The sequence below is a fragment of the Lissotriton helveticus genome, chromosome 4_1 (genome assembly GCF_964261635.1).
Source record: "Lissotriton helveticus chromosome 4_1, aLisHel1.1, whole genome shotgun sequence".
Taxonomy (NCBI): Eukaryota; Metazoa; Chordata; class Amphibia; order Caudata; family Salamandridae; genus Lissotriton; species Lissotriton helveticus.
In genome coordinates, this window is record NC_136063.1 from 1890767275 (window position 1) to 1890788971 (window position 21697).

At 52.7% G+C, this 21697-nt stretch overlaps 1 protein-coding gene across 5 annotated transcripts in view; it reads right to left on the bottom strand.

Moving 5' to 3' along the window:
* Positions 1-248: 248 nt before the first annotated feature.
* LOC144827736 (sodium- and chloride-dependent neutral and basic amino acid transporter B(0+)-like) overlaps positions 249-21697 on the bottom strand; it is a 269399-nt gene continuing 247950 nt past the window's right edge. For 4 of the 5 annotated variants that reach the window (XM_078685946.1, XM_078685947.1, XM_078685948.1 and 1 more), the window contains one exon: positions 19745-20638. In XM_078685946.1, coding sequence (XP_078542072.1) covers positions 20480-20638 — 159 coding nt within the window. In that variant the 3' untranslated portion in view covers positions 19745-20479. Of the gene's footprint in view, positions 837-4285; positions 4383-19744; positions 20639-21697 lie in introns of those variants that run through there. The other variant, XM_078685949.1, reaches the window with a different exon arrangement.

Sequence of the window (21697 nt, forward strand, 5' to 3'; positions counted from 1 at the left end):
TTCATTTCATGAATTCACCCCATGTTTCCAAAATCTTTCACTTTTCCTTCTTTTCCTTTCCCCCATCCTGTACCTCCCCCCACCCTCTCATCAAGATCCACTCTAGACCTTGACCTCCCCCTATTCCGCCACTCAGGAAAACCCCCCAGATTTTTCCTGACCCCACCCAAAACAACCCCCATTTTCCACCTCTTTTCCTTTGGTTTTTTTTTTTATTCTTCCCGTCTGGAAGATACCCACAGATCCACTTTCAAAACTTTTGATAACATGTCTTATTTCAAGGATATAATAAGCCATTCCCAATTGGGTTAGGTGTACTCCGTCTTCTCTAAACAAATGGCCTTCTCTGCCAGTGATGCTGTCATGTGCTATGGTCTGAATCCCCAATCCCACACAAAACATTTTCATAGCCTTGTTCAACTTTTTCCTTGCTTTTTCCATAGCACTGTGGTTCCTTGCGTTCCTCCACTGTTGTCTAAAAACAAATTCTGTCCACACCAAACTGGTCCCTAGCCAATTGTTTGAGATCACAGCTAGATCTAACTGCATGTTTTTTTATCAAACTTAAACCTGATAATGCCACCAGGTCATTCTCTCTAAGATGGAGTATTAACATGTCAGGGCCACCTCTATCATACCGGATTTTTGCTAGTAATGGAAACAAATGCACCCATCGCATGCCCCCTTTACCGCACCAGTAAAGTTTATGTCCATCGCTGGGGATGCCCAAATTACGTCCATAGATCTGATGGTCAGCAAAAATCGCGCCCCACTTGACAAAGGAATGTCCTACGATCCAAATTTATTTTTTGGCAGGCGCAAACCCCGAATGTCACCTAGATGAAAGAAAACATGTAATTAACATGAACCACAAACCTACAAACCATGCTTACAACTTATTTCCGTTATTATTATTTTCTTTTTATTTCTTCACATAGCGGGCTCAGCAATTTGAACTCCATCTCCCTATTCTCTTGATCGTGTTCCAACCCAGTCCCAAACAAGCTGCCTCTGACGCAGTCCCTATCCGAAATGAATGTGTTGCATATTTCATTGGATCTTTACCCAATAATAAAAGCGTACGTCTCATTACCGCCAACAGCTGGTGGCTTGAAAGCTTCTCACCTGTCTCATGTACAAAAATCGGCCCCCCCAGAAAACCTTTTGCAGACTTAAAATCAATCCACTCCTGTACTGGACAACAACCCTTTATTTGGCTCACATTTAGGTGTATCCACACTCCTTGTCCCATCTGATCCGTTTTGGATTTGCGTAACCATATCTTTAAACTGTTCCCCTCCAAATAGACATCCTTGCTAAGTAGACCACAGTCATTCTTCAAACCTAATAGTTCAGAAACTCTAAATGCTCCAAAGAAGAGCCATATTATACATAATCTAAAAATCCTAACTTCATGAACATTGTAACAGGACTCAGGCAATGTCCACAGCAATTGCTGTAGTAGGTCAAGTTATTGGTGCTCTCGTGTGTGGAATTGCAGCCTTCTCTCTCTGTAATCCTTTTAACACTTATTTCACCAACACATTGTTATTTGGATCCAATCCCCAATACAATTGTACATAAAAAGAAATCCCCGCTAACTTTCCTGCTATGGTGGTATGCGAAAGCCCTTTATCAATTAATGTTAAAACAAAGTCAAGTATTAATGGGATGCACATCTCCTCTTTGTACAATGTCGAAAGTCTTACCATAACTTATAAATTCATGCCATGCCAGCATGTAACTCCATTGGGTGGATGGCGCTATTGAATTCTCCACAAGCTGTACGATCCTCAGTCCCCTAGAGCCCAGACGCTGAAGGGCACCAGTGTTTTCCTGACTGCTGCTCCCAGGGCCAGCACACAAAATCTTTCCCACTGGGAACGAGAAAGCGCATCCGTGATTGTGTTATTTATACCCGGGATGTGTTTTGCCCTGAAAACTATGTTCAGACGGAGACTCAGCAACATGAAAGCCTTCAAAAGACCTAGCACTCTCCTGTCTCTTGCTTTCTGCCTATTTAACAGGTTAACCACTGACATGTTATCCACATGGAAAAGGATTGTTCTGTTACTAAGCTCCTGACCCCATACCTGCAAGGCTACCAAAAGGGGGAACAGTTCAAGGAATGCAATACTACGGCCCTGGGTCTTCCACAAGTCTGACCACACCTCGGCGCACCAACGCCTGTCCCAAAAAATACCAAATCCATTTGATCCTGATGCATCTGAATAAAGTTGCACCTGCCACTTCATGCCTGCCTCAATGAAAAATAAGGACACTCCATTAAACTCCTCAAGAAACCACAACCAAATTCTCAAGTCTTCTTTAATACTTCCGGTTAGTCTGATTCTACGGTGCGGCAGCGTTGCTCCTGACATGGCGATGCCTAGCTGTCTGCAGAAAGTCCTGCCTGCCCTCACTACTCTGCATGCAAAGTTTAAATAGCCTAATAACCTTTGCACCTGCCTCAGTTGTAATTGGTCTGCCTGCAACGCCTCATGCACACATAACTTAATCTCCTCCAGTTTGCTCTTTGGAAGTCTTGCCACCATCAGCACAGTATATATTTCTATTCCCAGAAACGTAATCTGTGTACTTGGTCCCTCCGTCTTGTCTGGTGCCAAAGGCACCCCAAATGTGTTGAACATGTGCTGAAAAACTTGTAAAGCTCTCTCGCAATACTTCGACTGAGCTTGTCCCATAAATAAAAAATAATCTAGGTAGTGACAAACTTGACCTTCACTGCACCACTGTTGAAAAACCCACTGCAAAAATGAGCTGAATATTTCAAAGAGGGCACAGGAGACTGCACACCCCATTGGCAAAACTTTGTCAAAATGAAAATCTGTTCAACTGCATACCCATGAGCTCAAAATCTAGGGGGTGAATCAGGATCAATCAGAACACAGACTGAAAATCACATTTTGCTAACTCTGCATCCTCTCCTAAAAATCTAACCATCCTCAATGTCTCATCAACTGTGGTGTAAGAAACCGCCGTGTCTTCGTCTGCAATGAAATCATTGATTGACCTCCCCTCTGGCCATGAGAGGTGCTGTATCATGCGGAATTCCCCTGGTGTTTTCTTAGTAATGACCCCGAACGGAGAAACAATGAAATTAACGAATAGCATTTAACCCAAAAGGACCTGCTACTCTACGTAAACGGACTTCCTCTTCCAACTTTGCTTGCACTACCTCCGGAAAATCCTTTGCAGACTGTAAATTCTCTGCCCAGCGCCTGTATCTAGGGCCCTGATAACTGATTCTGAACCCTTCCTTGAACCCCCAATATAGTTTGGCAGCCGCCTCCCTATCCGGGTAACTATCCAGCCAAGGGATAAACAATTCCCATTTAATTGGGGCAAAAGCCCTTTGGTATAGGAGGGAGTGGAGCTCCCCTCCCCAGTGTTGCTTGGCCTTGTTCTTGAGGTCTATTTCCAACTGTGACTGGTGTTGCTGTAAGACATTGAAAGAGCATGTGTCTACCTCCGCACTGGGAACATTTGTGCTTAAATCTACAGTATGGCCTGTTACAATAACCCCTGTTGTAGTTCCAACATGAGCCCAATCCGCTTGCTTGTCCCCTTGCCAACATCCCCGCCCCCTTCCTGGGCGGCGCGCCCTTGAAAGCGCTGGTACATTACCGGCAACCCGCTAGCGGCATGTGTAGTGTCTGTATGGTGAGAGGATGACATCCACTGGAGACATAATTCCGTGTCTATGTCCCCCCCATGGTTTATCCTGAGACATACTCATCCTGGCCCTGAACTCTTCGTTGTAGTTCAGCCACGAAAAGCCACCGAAATGCATGTGTGCCTTCCGTACCACATCCATGTATTTGAAAAGCGATACTGCCCTTTCTGGATATTTTTCACAGTAAATGCTAGCAAAGATTAAAAAGGCCGATGACCAATTATCTATATTTCTGGGCACTCTAGGGCGTCTCGCCAGTTCTATCTCCTCTTCTTTTGACCCCTCCCTTGCTTGGACATCTCGGTGCAGCAAGCGAAAATCATCTACATATTCATGTTGCCATATCTTTTGTTTCGTATTTTGCGACAAATGTGAACCTAGCGGCATTGACATACCCATATACGGTAACCTTTTTGGCAGATGATCTTTCTTCCATGCATTCGTGCCTGTGACTGTGTAAACTACTCCCTCCCTTCTCACCTGATGGTTGGCTTGACACACGACTCAGCGCCGATGCGTCCCGCTCCTGATCCCCTTTATTAGTACCCTGTGAAACAACGTCCGATGCCCCCCACCAATGCGGCTTACCCTTTGGAAGTTGCTCTTCTCGTCTTCTCAAATCCGCCTGAGATATCCGCTCAAAATTCTCACTCTGCATTCCGGATTCTGTATCTTCCCTTTGAACCTGAAATGAGGGAACAGATTTTGTTGTCCCCGTCCCCCTTCCTTTGCCCTATGTTTGAGTCGTGCCCCCTTTTTGTGGTCCCCAAAACTTCTCCCCCACACCCCGCTCCTCTGAATTGGTTTCAAATGCCACTTCCCTTGCCCCCATATTCTGGGGAGCGAGGACATGATGGCTTCCTCCTGGACGCTCTCCATCTCCCACCCCCCCCCCCCCCCGTCATATGTTGCCCAGTTAAAAACAGGTCCTCGCTCCAAAAGCCTGCCCGCCTGATGTGAATCCGCCGAAAATTCAACATTGAAACCACTCTGCTCAGTGGCCGCCCTATCTAGCACAGCCGCTCTGCCATGTGCTCGCCTTTCTCTGGTCTGATTCTTGCCCATAACCTGCTCGGCTACTGGAAAAAACGGCACCCCCTCTGCCCCCTCCACTAGAAAAACCTTGCTGCCTGTAACACCAAAAGGTCCCTTTACTCCACTGCGTGTCCTCCGGTGTGGAATGCTCTACCCACACCCATTGCCCATCTAAATTTCTACCCAAATCCTGTTCCTGAGACCCAAAACCCACTGGAGCCTGGCGCGCAACCGGGAAAATGTACTCGTGGTTAAACCTGGTGTGTTCCAAACCATTATCATACATGTAGTCAATAAAGTCTTCTTGGCATTGTCCTTGCATGCCGGCCTCCCTCCTCTGTGCACTCTCCTCTAAATCCTGTACCTCCAGCCAATCATGACCAGAGGCTTGGCTATCTATGACAGCTTCTGAGGTATTTACTACAATGCTTAATTGCCCTACTCCCTCCACCACTTCCGCCTCCCTGGTCATGTCCCCTGCAGTCAAAGTGCTCCTCTGACCCCTGGGATGCTCTTTCTGTTGTGGCAGGACCAATAATTCCTCCTCGCTGCCACTGGAGTAGTCAACTAGCGGCTGGGGCTGCAACTGTTGTGCCTCTGTATTTAAAACTGTGGGCACGCGCTTGTCAGCCCCCTGCAATTGTGCGCATCTTAAGGATTGTGGCACACTAAACACTGGCACTGGTCTGGGTCGCAGCTGCCGGGCTGGGGCTGCTCCTGCTCTCCTGCCCCTCCCTCCTCCATGCAGCATGAGTTCTGTGCTGGGCACACCCCCTGCTAACACCTCCCTCGAACCCATGGGCGTAGAACACTCACACCGACCGCCTGACAACACAGCCAGACCCCCTAAGCATCGCTGACGAGAGGGAGCGCGATGACGGACCTCTCCACAGCGCCAATTGTCCGACCTTTGTCACGGTCTGCCTGGCGCCCCTCGCCGAGCGCGCACAACTTGTGCCTCTTCCTTGGGACGACAGCGGCCTGCAAGCATCGATGGCGCGTTGCACTCCTTTCGCCGCCTGCCTCCTCGGTGGCCTGGAAGGGGGCGCTGCGTCACCGTCTGCTCCTTCCACCAACAAGTCGCTTCTTCCCGCTGCCGCTATGACGCGGGGCGCTTCCTGTAATGCCTCCCTCGTCACCATTGCGAGTTCGGTAAGGCTTTATTTAGCGCAAATAGATATAATCAATCAATCAATCATAGACATTTATAGAGCGCTCTACTTACCCGGAGGGTCTCAAGGCGCTAGGGGGGGGGTGCTGCTACTGCCCGAACAGCCAGGTCTTGAGCTTCTTCCTGAAGGCGAGGTGGTCTTGGGTCAGGCGCAGGTCGGTCGGGAGGGAGTTCCAGGTCTTGGCAGCCAGGTAGGAGAAGGACCTTCCTCCTGTTGTCGTTCTTCAGATGCGGGGGACGGCGGCGAGGGCGTGGCTGGCTGATCGGAGGTGTCGTTTGGGAGCGTAGAAGTTGATGCGGTTGTTGAGGTAGCTCGGGCCTTGATCGTGTAGGGCTTTGTGTGCGTGGGTGAGGAGACGGAAGGTGATTCTCTTGTTGACCGGGAGCCAGTGCAGGTCTCTTAGGTGTCCGGAGATGTGGCTGTGTCGTGGGATGTCGAGGATGAGTCTGGCCGAGGCGTTCTGGATCCGTTGGAGTCTCTTCTGGAGCTTGGCGGTGGTTCCGGCGTAGAGGGCGTTGCCGTAGTCCAGTCGGCTGGTGACGAGGGCCTGGGTGACAGTCTTCCTGGTCTCGGTGGGGATCCACCGGAAGATTTTCCGTAGCATGCGCAGGATGTTGAAGCACGACGAGGAGACTGCGTTGACTTGCTTGGTCATGGAGAGGGAGGAGTCCAGGATGAAGCCCAGGTTACGTGCGTGGTCTGTCGGTTTGGGTGCAGTTCCCAGGGCGGGGGGCCACCAGGAGTCGTCCCAGGCGGAGGGCGAGGATCCCAGGATGAGGACTTCCGTCTTGTCCGAGTTCAGCTTCAGGCGGCTGGTCGACATCCACTCGGCTACTTCTTTCATTCCTTCGTGAAGGTTGGCTCTGGCGGCGGCGGGGTCGTTGGTAAGGGAGAGGATCAGCTGGGTATCGTCGGCGTAGGAGATGATGTTCAGGTTGTGTTGGCGTGCGATGGCCGCGAGGGGGCTCATGTAGACGTTGAAGAGGGTTGGGCTCAGCGAGGATCCTTGGGGTACGCCGCAGATGACTTCGGTGGCCTTTGATTTGTACGGAGGTAGGCGGACTCTCTGGGTTCTTCCGTCGAGGAAGGAGATGATCCATTCCAGTGCCTTTTCCTGGATTCCGACGTTGTAGAGGCGCTGCACTAGGGTGCGGTGGCAGACGGTGTCGAAGGCCGCGGAGAGGTCTAGGAGGATGAGGGCCGATGTTTCTCCGTTATCCATCAGGGTTCGGATGTCATCGGTGGCAGCGATGAGGGCGGTCTCGGTGCTGTGGTTGGCTTGGAAGCCAGACTGAGGGGTCGAGGGATCCGTTCGTCTCGAGGAAGGCGGCCAGTTGCTTGTTGACGGTCTTCTCGATGACTTTGGCTGGAAACGGGAGGAGCGAGATGGGGCGGTAATTCTTCAGTTCGGTGGGGTCCGCTGTTGGTTTCTTGAGTAGAGCGCTGAGTTCGGCGTGCTTCCAGCTCTCAGGGAAGGTGGCGGTGTCGAATGAGGTGTTGATGACGTCCCGCAGGTGGGGTGCGATGACAGCGTCGGCCTTGTTGAAGACGTGGTGAGGGCAAGGGTCGGTCGGAGATCCGGAGTGGATGGAGTTCATCGTGCGGACGGTGTCTTCGGTGCTGATAGTAGTCCAGGCGCGGAGGGTGGTGGTGGGGGGCGGTGGTTCGGTTGAGTCGGACGTGGCGTTCGTCGGTTGTGTGCTGAAGCTGTTGTGTATGTCCGCGATCTTGTTGTGGAAGTAGGAGGCGAGGGAGTTGCAGAGTTCTTGCGATGGGGTGATGTCGTTGTTTCCGGCGTTGGGGTTGGAGAGCTCTTTCACGATGTTGAAGAGTTCCTTGCAGTTGTGTGCGTTGTTGTCCAGTCGGTCCTTGAATGCAGTTTTCTTGGTGTCGCGGATCAGCTGGTGGTGCTTCCGGGTGGCAAGCTTGAGGGTGGTCATGTTGTCCGGTGTTGGCTCCCTTCTCCAGGCTTTCTCGAGGGCTCGGCAGTTCTTCTTGGAGCTCTTGAGTTCGCCGGTGAACCATGGGGCCTTCTTGCTGCCGGGTCTGCTGGGCGGGGTCTTCAGTGGGGCGAGTTCGTCCGCGCAGTTGCTGATCCACTTCGTGAGGTTGTCGGCGGCCTGGCTGGGGTTCGCTGAGCTGGCGGGAGGGTGCTGGCTCAGGGAAGCGGCGAGCTGGTCGACTGTGATCTTGCTCCAGTTTCTGCGGGCGACCTGTTGCTGGTGGTGGTGGATCGTCGTTCTTCTGAAGGTGAAGTGGACGCAGCTGTGGTCCGTCCAGTGGAGTCCTGTGGCGTGGCTGAAGGCGATGTCTTTGCAGGATGAGAAGACGGCGTCGAGTGTGTGTCCGGCGAGGTGGGTGGGGGTGGTCACCAGCTGCTTGAGTCCGAGGTTGGCGAGGTTGTCGAGCAGGGTGGTGGTGTTGCGGTCGTTGTTGTTCTCCAGGTGGAAGTTGAGGTCCCCCAGGAGGATGTAGTCAGCGGAGGGGAGGGCATGCGGGCTGACGAAGTCGGCGATGTCCTCGCTGAATTGTGTGCGTGGTCCCGGGGGTCGGTAGATCAGGGTGCCTCCGATTGTGGTCTTCGGGTCGGTGTGGATCTGGAAGTGTAGGTGTTCGGCGGTAGTCAGGATGTCGTCGGTGTGGGTCGTGATGCGGATGGTGTCCCTGTGGATGATGGCGATGCCTCCTCCCATCTGGTTGGCGGTGCGGTCCCTCCGGATGATCTTGTAGCCGTCCGGGATGGCGATGGCGATGTCGGGCGCTGAAGAGGCGTTCATCCAGGTCTCCGTGAGGAAGGCAACGTCAGGAGCTGTGGTGTCGATGAGGTTCCAGAGTTCGATGGCGTGTCTGTGGACTGAGCGGGTGTTGAGCAGGATGCACTTGAGGTGGTTGGTGCTGGTGTTCGTCTTGGCGGGTGCTGGTGCGAGGCAGGTCCGGATGCAGGTGAACTTGCAGGCGGTGCAGCAGAAGGGTCCGTGGGAGCGCCTCGGGGTGGCACGGTAGCATCCCGGGGCTCGTCCGTCGTTGAGTGCGATGAGGGTGGCGGCGTCGTACGTCCGGCGGGTGGGCTGGGATCTGCGGGGGCCAGGGGTCCTGGCACTGGGCGCGGTCCAGGCGCGGACGGGCGCAGACGGGCTTACCTTTGCCGCACCTTCGGCGCTCAATCGGTGCTCCCGCTGCGCGCGTCCGCTGCGCGGTCTCTGAGGGGGCGTCATAAGAAGGGATCCGGGAGGGCGGGTCAGGCGGGAAGCGCGTGGGCCTATCGGTAGGCGGGGTCGCGTCAAAAACCGGCGCGAAATCCAGGCGGCCGGCCCTGCGGCGGCTGGGGCGCCGGGATGGATCGGCAGCAGGCAGGCAGGCAGCAGGTAAGTGGCAGGCAGCAGGCGGGGAGCGAGGGGGCAACCAGGCCGAGGGCACCGTGGTCGCTGCAAGTCTGGGGTCGGAGTCCCCTTAAGAAGGGATCCGGGAGGGCGGGTCAGGCGGGAGGCGGGGAGCGCGTGGGCCTATCGGTAGGCGGGGGGGCGGGGTCGCGTCAAAAACCGGCGCGAAATCCAGGCGGCCGGCCCTGCGGCGGCTGGGGCGCCGGGCTGGATCGGCGATCAAGGCGGGCGGCCCTGCGGCGGCTGGGGCGCCGGGATGGATAGCTAAATTTATTTTTCTGACTGGAAATTCCCCAGCCTCGCCTAAACGCTCCTACCTCCTAAGCTGGAACCTAAAATGGCGCCTCTCCCCTGCCTAGCGCCTACCTCGCGCGTGCTGGACCTGACCAATCACCGCGCTGTGTCTGACCCATTCCGGCGAAAATCCCCGGGGGGAACCGCTTCTCGCTCCGCTCCCCCCCGAGGATCCCATTATTCCTCCTCTATTAAAAATGTAATGGTGTCACTTATTTCAGTCTGAGTGCTTAGGCCCCATCATTTAGCCTTGGAAATATCCCCTGCTTATGATTCTTTTTGTTTGTGTGCTTTAAAAATCCTTGTTGGTTAGTGGTCAGCCCTGCCTCTTTGTCCCTCCTTTTTTCTGTGTTTCTACCACACAGTGGCAACTAAGTACTATCTTATTCTGATATTGTTCTTTGTGTTCTTAGGGGGACTTTTTTTCTTGGTTTCCTGATCTGTTACTGTTCGACTGTGTTCAGCTTCATTGCCATAGCTGCTTACAAGTAAACATAGCATTCCTCCCTCCCACCTACTCTTAGTGCCACAGTTGTGTTAGTGCTGCCTCTGGTTCCGTTGATTGGATTGGTTTACCTTTTTGCACTTTTCATGTCCGTCATTTGGGCATCTTTTTGGTAGCATATAAAAAAAAAATTCTTTTATAGTAGGATTGGGCTCGAAGTCGGGTTTCCCACTCCTTGTTCCTGGTGCTCCAGTCCCATACCTTACCCCTCCATCCATTTTACAAGAGCTGCAGCCTCATAGGAGCCACCTTTGTATCGTACTTTCAGGTAACGAAGTAAAAGCACAAAGTGGTGTTTTGACTTAAAAATTCTTGTTTTCCGTGTCACCATTTGTTTTTTAAAATGGCACACGCGAGCCACGATCTCATAACCTAAGCTCAGCTTGGCTTGCGAGTTTGGAATTTCTGCCTAAAGAACAGACTACGGCAAGCTTAGTCCTTCCTCTACGCCTGCTATATTGGACTGTAAACTTCTACATTTAAAGGAGCCGCTAGCACAGGTGCAAAAAAGGTGTCGTATTTAGCGGTCATATTAGGGTTAGGGAAACGGACATGTCACTTGTTCATGCTTAAACTGAGTGGGCGGTAGTGTAGAGAGCCATCACATTACAGGGACCATACTTTGTTATATTTGCCCACTTAATCAGGACCAACATAGTTGTAGAGATGCGTATTTATGCAAGAAAAGCGGAGATGTTTGGGCGTTTACCAGGGTGGGGTGAGATGACCTCCCTTGTACTGCAGTAAGATGGTGGCGCTCATGCAGATTTCACAGCTTGGATGATCACGGAGCCGACCTGCTGTCAGGAGTGATGCACGGGGTGCATATTGTTTCGGGTCATAAATAACTGCATGGGAAGGTGGACATTTAACTTCCTGAAGGACAGTGTGTCTGTATACAATCTTCCTTCCCGGGTACTTTGTGGATCAAACAGCTATGCCTCTGTGTGTTATTTAACGGCATAGATCCACCTGGTAGCTTGTCTCCTTTCTGGTGAAGAATTGGCTTGGTAGTTTGGTCTGCCCTGTCCCATGATGCACTGGGCCAGGGACAGACTAATTTGCATATAGCCAGGTTCTGAGCTGGGATGGGGCAGTGAGCTAAATAACGGTGATGGATCAAGCCCTGATCTTTGGACTGGGTAAGAGTGGTCTGCTTAATTCAGACACTCTGTTCATCACCACCCCCTTTTCTGAATCGTTTTTGGCCACTACAGGTGTGGCAGGGTATACTCAGACATGAGTCCCTTGCTCACTGCTCCATCAGGATTCAAGCAAGCCGGGCCGACGAAGCTGAAATGCCAGAAACCGGTCCCCGGTAGCTTGTCTCCTTTCTGGTGAAGAATTGGCTTGGTAGTTTGGTCTGCCCTGTTCCCATGATGCACTGGGCCAGGGACAGACTAATTTGCATATAGCCAGGTTCTGAGCTGGGATGGGGCAGTGAGCTAAATAACGGTGATGGATCAAGCCCTGATCTTTGGACTGGGTAAGAGTGGTCTGCTTAATTCAGACACTCTGTTCATCACCACCCCCTTTTCTGAATCGTTTTTGGCCACTACAGGTGTGGCAGGGTATACTCAGACATGAGTCCCTTGCTCACTGCTCCATCAGGATTCAAGCAAGCCGGGCCGACGAGGCTGAAATGCCAGAAACCGGTCCCCGGTTGCTTGTCTCCTTTCTGGTGAAGAATTGGCTTGGTAGTTTGGTCTGCCCTGTTCCCATGATGCACTGGGCCAGGGACAGACTAATTTGCATATAGCCAGGTTCTGAGCTGGGATGGGGCAGTGAGCTAAATAACGGTGATGGATCAAGCCCTGATCTTTGGACTGGGTAAGAGTGGTCTGCCTAATTCAGACACTCTGTTCATCACCACCCCCTTTTCTGAATCCTCCTTCGGCGTGGTGGCGGCGGCGGTGATGGCCTGCTCGCCGCCGAGGAAGACACCCAGGCTGCAGGTGAGTCTCTGTGGCAGCGCCGATGCCAGGAGCGCGGCCCCGGGAGACGGAGAGGAGCGGTCTGGTGGAGAGCGGGCGAGGTGCGTGACCAGGGGCGCCTCGCCTCGGCTCTCGGTAACGGTTGGGGGCAGGCGGGAGGGCGGGGCGGCGGGCAGGAGAGACGGCTGTGAGGCCGCGCGGCCACGCGTAGAGCCGCGCGGGCACTGTGGAGTGTGGCAGGGGGGGACTGGGGGAAAGGAGAGGCCTCGGGTGCGCCCGGGAGGCAGGGAGGGCGGGGTGAGCTGGAGCGGGGGAGTGGGGGGGGAAGGAGACAGGAGCGAGGTCTGGACGGGGGGTGGAAAAGGAATGAAGGGGAATGGCAGAGGGAGGCCGTATGAAAGCCCGTCACCGGCCCGGCAGGGGGCAGAGGAGGGGAGGGGGAGGGGCAGGAGCGTAGGGAAGAAGGGAGCAAAAGGGGGAGGGGTGGGGGCAGTTGGCTGGGTGCAGGGAGAGGGGGGAGGGCCTTGGAGGAGAGGGAAGGTGAGCAGGGGCGGGTGGGGGGAGGGTCCCCACTGTTTGAATCACAGGGCAGTGAGAGGGAGTGGGACGGGTTGGATGTGTTCGCGTCTTGGGAGGAGGGCCTACGTGAGGCGCGATTGGCGGCGGCGGAAGGGGCAGAGCAGGAGGGGGACGAGGCGGGTCCGTCTGGGTGGGGGGGGTTGGAGCAGGGCAGGGGGGCGGAGGGGAGCCGGGGGGGTCGGGGTGGGCCGGGGAGGAGCTGGGTTTGGCGGTGGACGGTGGGGAAGGGGTAGGGGGGCTTAGCTGGAGTGAGGAGGAGGATGAGGGTGGTGCGGGGGACGGCTGGGGGGATTGGTACCGGGCGGGGGCACGCAGCAGCAGGGACCCAGCACACCAGCAGTACCTTTTTTCTTGCAGGGGGAAGGCCGGCGCGGAGGAGCGGACTTCGTAAGGCTTGGGGCGGCCAAGCGACACCAAGGAGAAGGGAGGGCGGAGCTTCCGGCGGCAAGCCTGGAGACAACGAGGGATCACAGCGCGGCTGGCTCAAGAAGGCCCCCGGCGGGCTCGCCGGCCCCCGCACCCACAGGGCCCCAGTGGCTTGGGGAGCAGCAGAGATCCTGGAGCACCGGCAAAGAGGACTGTTTTCATTTGAGTGGGGGTAGAGGTGGATGGAGGGCCTCTGGCAGGGTCCAGTCGGCGCCGCCACCGGCACGTCGGATGTATTGGTGGGGAGGTCTTGAGTTGACTGAAGGAGAGGACAGTCCGGAGGAAGGGAAATTGAGGGATGGGCTGGGCGGACGGGTGTCCGGTAATGGTGTCGGTTCTTTTTTACAGGTGTCACGGGGCCTGGGTGCTGCGGCGGCCCGGACACAGTCGGGGGACCGGTCGGCGCCACACAGGAGAGGCGAGGAGCGGCGAGGGGAGACTTTGATTACAGGTAATGGTGAGGGTGCGCCGCGGATGGTGTCAGTAGGGTTGGGGGGGGGAAATCGGTTATGCAAGGGGAGGTATGTGGTAGATCGGGGTGTGGAGACTGATGTGGCTGCGCTGGCGCCTGGAGGGAAGGATGCAGGGGGCCCGGGTTGCGGGGGCCCGGAGGGGTTGCCGGCGGCAGGCAAGGTCGCAAAGCCAGAGGCGGAGGGGAGTGCGGACAGCGCAGCAGCAGAGGCCGGGGGCGCGGCGAAGCCGGAGAGTAAGGAATTGAAGTTTAAGCGGCTCCCTTACATGGGGTCACGAAGCCGCTAGGGGCGCATTTGATGGCGGCGACTAAGGAGAGGATATGGAAGGGAGAGTATGTGGAGCTGTTGAAATTGTTGCACTGCGAGTTTCGGTCAAAGGAAGGGTCGAAAGAGGAGGAATATGAGCTGCAGAAGCACCCGAGGGTGCCGCTGACAATAGAGAACTGGACGGCGGCGTTTTTGATTTTCGCGAGTGTATATTGTGAGAAATTCCCAGAGAGATCGGTGTCCCTTTTCAAATACATGGACATCATCCGGAAGGCACAGATTACAGGAGGGGGGTTTGCGTAGGCGCAGTACGATGAGGAGTTTAGGGCGAGGATGGCGTGGGATCCGGAGGCAAAGTGGGGCGAGCTGGATTGCGATCTTTGGCAGCACAAGATGGGCTTGGCGGGGTCGGGCAAGACTATCTTTTCCGCCAGCGGGCTCCCGATCATATATCAGCCCTTTCAAGGGCGCCCCACCCGAGGGGGGTGGGGGCCGGAGCGAAGAGCCAGGCCGGAACCGTGGGGCCCTGCTGGGATTTTAATAAAGGGGCATGCGCCAGAGATCATTGCCGTTTCAGACACGAGTGCTCGGGGTGCGGCAAATATGGGCACCCAGTGCTGCGCTGTTGGGGCCCTTCCGGGCAGCAGCATGGGAGTACACATGCGACAGCGGGAGCAGCGCGCCCCGGGGGCGGCCAGCCATCAGGCAGCGGCCGGGGAGGGAAAGGGCCTGGGCCAAAGGGCTCGTACGCCGGTTAGACTGGACAGGTTGACGGCGGCTCTGCGCATTTACCCGGACGCGGGGGCCACGGAACGCCTGCGGGTCGGGTTTCGGTTAGGATACGAGGGTCCTCGGGGCGGCGGTGGGCGGACAACTTGCGGTCAGCACGGGAGCACCCGGAGGTGGTACAGAGTAAGCTGGACTAGGTAGTGCAGGAAGGCCGCATGGGGGGGCCTTTTGGGGACTGGCCAATGGCCGAACTGATAGTGTCCCCAATAGGCGTGGTGCCCAAGAAGGAGGAGGCAGGGCAGTTCCGGCTCATACAGCATCTGTCGTGGCCGGACGGCGGGTCGGTGAATGACTATATCAACGAGAACGAGGCCTCGGTAGTGTACTCCTCTGTGGAGGCGGCAATGACTTTGGTGGTGAAGGAGGGACGAGGTGCGGTGATGGCCAAGTGCGACATCAAGTCGGCTTTCCGGTTGCTGCCTGTTCACCCAGACGACTGGTGCCTGCAGGGGATCCAGTTTCACGGCCGCTGGTATGTGGACAAGGTGCTGCTCGATGTCCTGCGTGCTTTTTGAATGTTTTAGCACGTTCCTGCAGTGGATTTTTACGGAATGCACGGGTCACCAAGGAGTCAAGCACTACCTGGATGACTTTCTTGGTCGGGGCTCCGGACTCCACGAACTGCCAGGTGGCTCTGGACAGGTTTCAGGAGATCATGGAGGACCTGGGGGTGCCGTTGGCACCGAAGACAGTGGGGCCAGGCACGGCGCTGTCCTTTTTGGGTATTGAGATTGACTCACGGTTGATGGAAGCACGGCTGCCGGTGGACAAGCAGCAGCAGATGCTGGGGCTACTGGAGGTGATGATGGCCAGGAATAAGGTGACAGTGTTGGAGGTGCAAGTGCTGTTGGGTCATCGCAACTTTGCTTGCAGGGTGGTGCGGGTCGGAAGGACGTTTTGTAGACGGCTCGGCCGGGCATTGGCTGGGCGGAGGCCTCCACACCACCATGTGCGCGTGTCAGCGGGTGTGCGGGAAGATTTGCGGATGTGGCGGTTTTTCCTGAACCAGTTCAACGGAGTGCCCTTACAGCGGGACGAGGACTTGGTTTGGGATGCGCAGATCTTCTCGGATGCGGCGTGCAGCAAAGGTTTCGGTCTCTACTGGAACAGGAAGTGGTGCGCAGAGAGGTGGCCCTCAGAGTGGTCAGGGGGCGGGAGGAGCATTGCCTTCCTTGAGCTTTTTCCTTGTGGCGATCTGGCTGTGGGGGGCAGTGCTGGCCCATCGGCGAGTGACGTTCAATGTGGACAACATGGCCGTGGTGCAAGTGGTGAATCGCCAGTCTGCCAGAGATGAGCAAGTGTTGAAACTGTTGAGAGGGTTTGTGTTGGGCTGTTTGCGGCATGACATTGCTTTTCGCGCGGTGCATGTCCCAGGAATTGACAATGACATTGCGGACGCTCGGTCTCGTTCGCAGTGGGGGAGATTCCGTGGGTTAGCCAAGGACGCGGAACGGGACCAGACACCACTGCCGGCGCGGATGTGGGACATAGGCAACACCGGATGTTGCAGCTGGTTCTAGGGTCCTTGGCGGAGTCAACCAGAACAGCGTATGTGGCAGCCTGGGGGGAGTTTTTGGCGAACGGGGCGTGTTGGCGGCCGCCGGGCAGGGACAGGCAGGAAGAGGTGGTACAATACTTACTGGACCTGATTGGGAGGGGTTTGTCGAGAGTGACGATAGCGGGTAAGCTGGCGGGGATAAGTTTCATGGGGAAGCTGTTGTGGGGGTACGCTCCGTCCGCAGGTGAACTGGGGACTAGGATGTTGGAGGGTTGGGCGCGGGAATGCGGGCGGGGGCGGTGCGGCGGCCGGTGTTGAAAGAGCTGTTGGGCAGTGTGGTGGGAATGGTGCCACAAGTGTGCAGGGATGGAAGGGAGGCATGATGGTGTGGATGTTCGCGGGGGCATTCCGAGTGTCGGAGTTGTTGGGGTCCAAGGCTGGCCGGGGTGTGGAATGGTCGGAGGTGCAAGTGGAACAGTCGGCAGTGTGCTTGTGGTTACGTAAGTCCAAGACGGATCAGAGGTGTGTTGGGGCCTGGGTGGTCCTGAGAAGGGGAGGGGAAGGAGGTGAGTGCCCGGTGCATTGGGGCAGGAAATGGAAGGGTTAGGGCACAGCGAGTGGTTTGGTGTTTCAGCACGCGAATGGGAAAGGTGCAACTGGGGCACAGCTGTTGGGAGTGTTTCGGAAGACCTTGGACAGTCTGGGAGTGGATGGACGACAATTTGGCATGCACTCTTTTCGGATAGGGGCGGCGTCCGAGGCGCATCGCCGGGGGTGCAGGAGGGGGGCCATCATGTGCTTGGGTAGATGGACTTCAGATTGCTATCGCCGTTATGTGCGCAGCGCAGACCCAACAGGAGCGCGCGATTTGGAGCTGGGGGGACAGTGTTGATTGCCTTTGTTTCTCATTTCAGGTTCGGTGGCGGGCCCCACGTCTCGGGACATGTTGGTCTGGATTGTGGGACATTCTTTTGTGAAGAGGGCGAGGTGGCAGGCACAGGACAGCTATTTTGGGGATAACCTGGGTTTCAATCCGGCTTTGTTTCAGGTGGTTTGGTCAGGGAGGGGGGGCATGAGATGGAAGGAGTTGATCACGACATTGAATGGTTTGGTGTGCGGGGGGCGTTGCCTTGACGTGTTGGTCCTCCACCTGGGGGAGAACAACCTAGTGCAGGAGTCGGGTTTGGTGTTGAGAGCGATGCAGCGGGATTTGGCGGAGCTGCGCAGGTGTTGGGCAGGTTGTGCGGTGATATGGACCGAGCTGGTGCCGCGTAGAGTGTGGCGGGGGCGGTGAAGCCGCAGGCGGTGGATAAGGCAAGGCGGAAATTGAATGTGGAGATGGTGAGGTTCTGCCGGCATTTGGGCTTTGCGCGCATATGGCACAGGGACATCAAGTACGATGTGCCGGAGATGTTCAGGGGGGACGGGGTACACCTCTCCCGCATTGGAATGGATTTATATCTGTTGGAGCTTCGGGAAGTGTTGGCAAAGTTGTTGGGTGTTCGCCGGGAGTAAGAGATCTTCATGGATGAACGGTTGTGCCGGGGGGGGGGGGTTGGGGGGGGCAGGGAAAGGGGGGAGGAGGTGTAAGCACCCCCCCCACACTTTCCCTGGGTGGCAGAGTTGGGGGGATGTTGGCCAAGTTTGGCTGGAGTTCGGTTCTTTATCCTTATGTTTGGGGATTTGGGAAAACGGGAGCGGGGAAAGGGTAAACAGTTTTGGAGTTACATTAGAGGGTACTTAGTTACAGTTGCAAGAAGGCAGATAGGTCTGTAGGTATTGGCAGGTTTTGGAGTTAGGATGTAGGGATATTGGATACTATGAGGATGTAATTGAATTGTATATTTGTATATGCAGGGTGGGGGGATTGTATCATGTGGGGATCGTAGGGGTGGGGGAGAGAAAACCTAAGGGGTCAGGTAACTCGACGTTTAGAGAGGTTCTAGTTTTGGGAGTCGGTTGCCAGTTTTAAGATATGTGATGTGCACCGGTTTCAAATAAAGCAGCCTTTTACACACACAAAATGGTAGTCCGTCTTGATTGCCCCCTTCATCCCTCCCAAGTTCACGTCTGTGTGCTCCTCAATCAGCGATAACAGCCATTACCCAATCAGAGCTTGCTAACATAAATTGCACGTAATATGTGTTACTGGTTTTCAGCCTGCTTCTGTCTCCCCCACCTCTATCCCCCCCCAATTGCACGTAATATGTGTTACTGGTTTTCAGCCTGCTTCTGTCTCCCCCACCTCTATCCCCCCCCCCACCCCCTAGTGTTTTTTTTACTGCCTTCCAAGCTGTTGCTGAGCAGGAGGCCCGGGTTCAGCATCTCTTCTTCCACCTACCCCCTTCTTGCTCCTCCGGTTTCCGTTTTTCTTCTCCATCATGGGGTACTCGTTTCCAAGAGGAGGCTGTAGTCAGGCGCTAAAGGCACTGGGCACCGGGAATTACAAGGCGAGATTTTTTTTCCAGAGTTTTTTTTTTTATAGAGCGAACTTGACCCGAAGGTATCCGAGCTCTTTACATGAGCACCAACTCGGTTCTGGACGGACACATTCATTTTGTTAGGCACGAGGAGGTTAAGTGATTTGCCCAGGATCACAGGATGCTGAGCGTCTCTGCCGAGACTCGAACCTAGTTCGATGTCACCCAAGAATATTGGTGTCTTTATTGATACACACCCTGTTGTCTGCCTCCCAAACACATGCACTGCACAAAGATATGCAAGCATGCATCTGTAAAATGCCAATTTTCAGCTTGCTTGTCCCCCCCCGTTTTTTTTACTACACTACTTAGATACACTCATAACATGAGTAAAATACATTACCATTTACAATGAGACCAATTGCATTGCAAATGCTTGTTTAATTTAAGTATTTTGGAAGGCACAGCAGCAAATTGATGCTGGCCATTCTGCCTTACAAAAAAGTGCTTTTGCACTACTGCAATTAAAACCTTTCATTATGATCCATCTTGGATTTATAAATGAAAAAAATAGAACTGGGTTCTTTTGATGGGGTACGCATGTGTGCACCCATGAAATGAGTAGCAGCTGCAGCATTGTACCTTTTTCTCCCCCAATGGCTGATTCTGTAACCTCCTCGTTAAAAATCATTGGCAAATCCAATAGGTCTCAAAGTTGAGAACTACTGGCTTTGCCATTCCTTGCTATTAAAGAACCATTGTACTCCAATTGAAATTAAATTCAAATGGGCACGATTAGAAAGCGAAATCTAATATAAACATTTCACTCAAATTAAATTGATAACGTATAAATACTAATTAGAAACTTATTCAAAAAAGCAGCCATAAAACTAGACAAAGTATAAAACAATTTCATTTTATTTACTACGTCAAACATTTCCATATATGGAATTAAACAAAGGCATATTCCATTTATTATCATAATTAAATCACAAATACATAAAATCCACAACGGTAAAAAAATACGGTAAAAAAATATACGAGTTATTTTGTTTTGCTTGCACATTGGAGTTAGCATTGTAATAAGAAAATAACTATACCCTTGTGTGGGTAATAAAAAAAACAGTGATGCTTAGTACAAATAAGTACCTACAACACATGTAACAGTTCAGAAAGCACTCCGGGTAAAATAAGAATTTACAATATTATATATTTTAGATCGGACTTCTATAAACGTTCGTGCACATCTCACTGCATCTTTGATCGCTCTTTGGCAGCTCAAATAATGCATTTTATTTGAAGATGCTCCCATGATGTCTATTATGATTTCAATAGTAACAATATTCAGTATTCCAACTCAGCTAAGGGTATGATTTATGTAGTTATTACACTATGGCAAGAGCTTAAACCAGTCTTGTCACAGTTTGTAGCACAAACTCCACATTTTAGTCTTGCCAATCTTCGGCAACAAATACCGAAAAGGCTAACAGAAAACATGCTAATTTATTATTTGGGAAACATACCTAGGGAAATTATGCATAATGGGGCTTCCTGAATAGATTAACATGTACCAAAATTACACCAGCTCTGTTGGTGACTATCCTCAAGGTCCTCTGCTCCATACTGGATACGCAATCCTTCTTGATTTAGTCTATGTCCACGACTCCAAGCTATAGGTTACTCGCAAAACAATTCACTAAAGCACAGTGCATTTACCTTTCCAAGTGTTAAAATACTTAATGAGCAATTCACTAAAACCCAATTTATGTACCCTTCACTCACACATTGACTGTGTCTTTGCCACAATCATCTCACAAAAGAAGACCCAACAGTTTGCCAATCTTTCACAAACATTGGCAAGTTTGCTGCCTTTTTTGTTACTGAATTGTATTGTGATATCTTTGTTGCCTCTGGTGACTGGGACAAAAATGTGTTGCAATATTGTGAGAATGTTTACTGTGGCATTATAGCTGCTCAAGATGACCAACAAATCCAAGACTCCATCAAGATCTATAGACTGGTGCTGTCGTAGCCTGAGATGAACGGTATTTCCAGACCTTTGTGGGACTTTTTGGGATGCAAGTCGAAAAGATGTTCATATCGCTGGCCATAATGTTGTTCAAGAGCGGGCCCCCAGGTGGCAGCAGGCTGGCAAATGGATCCGAATCGCTGGCGGAGAAAAGACAAATGTTTTGGTGTAAGAATTAACAAAACAAGGACCTTCTGCATTTTCAGGTACTTCCCTTTGTAACTGGTGTTCATGGTGGTGGTGTCAGAGATGGGTTAAGGTCAAATCTTGTCAGAAGTAACTACTGCTTGTTTCATTATATGTGAATGTTATTGTGCTGTGTGGGTAGATGCTATAAATAGGTAACGTGTCTTCCTGATCGCTGAACAAACAAGCCTTTGCAATGCAATCGGTCTCAGCTTTGGAACCTTATACGTTTTTAGCTATGCAGCATATAATCCTGGGTACTACAAAATATAGTGTTCTTTAACCATTTTTTATTTTATAGATTTATATAGCGCAAACTAGACACAAGAGTTTTCAGGTGCTTAACATGAGCCTCTGTTCCGTTACGCAAAGAAACATAGGCATATTGTTGAACTGCATTGAGAAGTATGCCATGCCAATCGGTCTCGCATTTGGGACCTTAGAAGTGGTTAGCCAGAGATATTGGCTAACGCTTCTGCTCAGGTTGACCAGGAACTTCCATCGTTCACTTGAGTGAACACTTTGAGAACGTGATCAAGGAAAGAAAGGGAGGAAGTGAAGGGAAGGAATCAATGGAAGTGAAGAAATCAATGGAAGTGATGGAATGAACGGAAGCGAAGGCTGAATAAAGAGAAATATTCCAACAGTAACTTAAACGAACAAAAAAAAAACACTTTAGAAAGAATAGAATTGAAATGAAGGATAGAAAAATCTTAACTGTGTTTCGGGTAGCAGGGAAGAGGCGGGGGCTGAATCGGCTAAAGCGGGAAAGTATAGTAAAAAAACTTTTTTTTTTTTTTTTTTTAAAGAGATCCAGACAGGAATTGGAGTGCTTACAATAAACGGAAAAAGAATTCCCTCAAGTATGCAGTTGGAGGGTACAGCTTATCAAGTTGTCACACTATCAGACCAGAATGCTCCGTGGCTGGACAAACACAGGAATATGGGGTAAGCCATTGAATCAAGAGGAGAGATATGAGATGGGCAACAAACCATGTACTGCACAGTAGTAA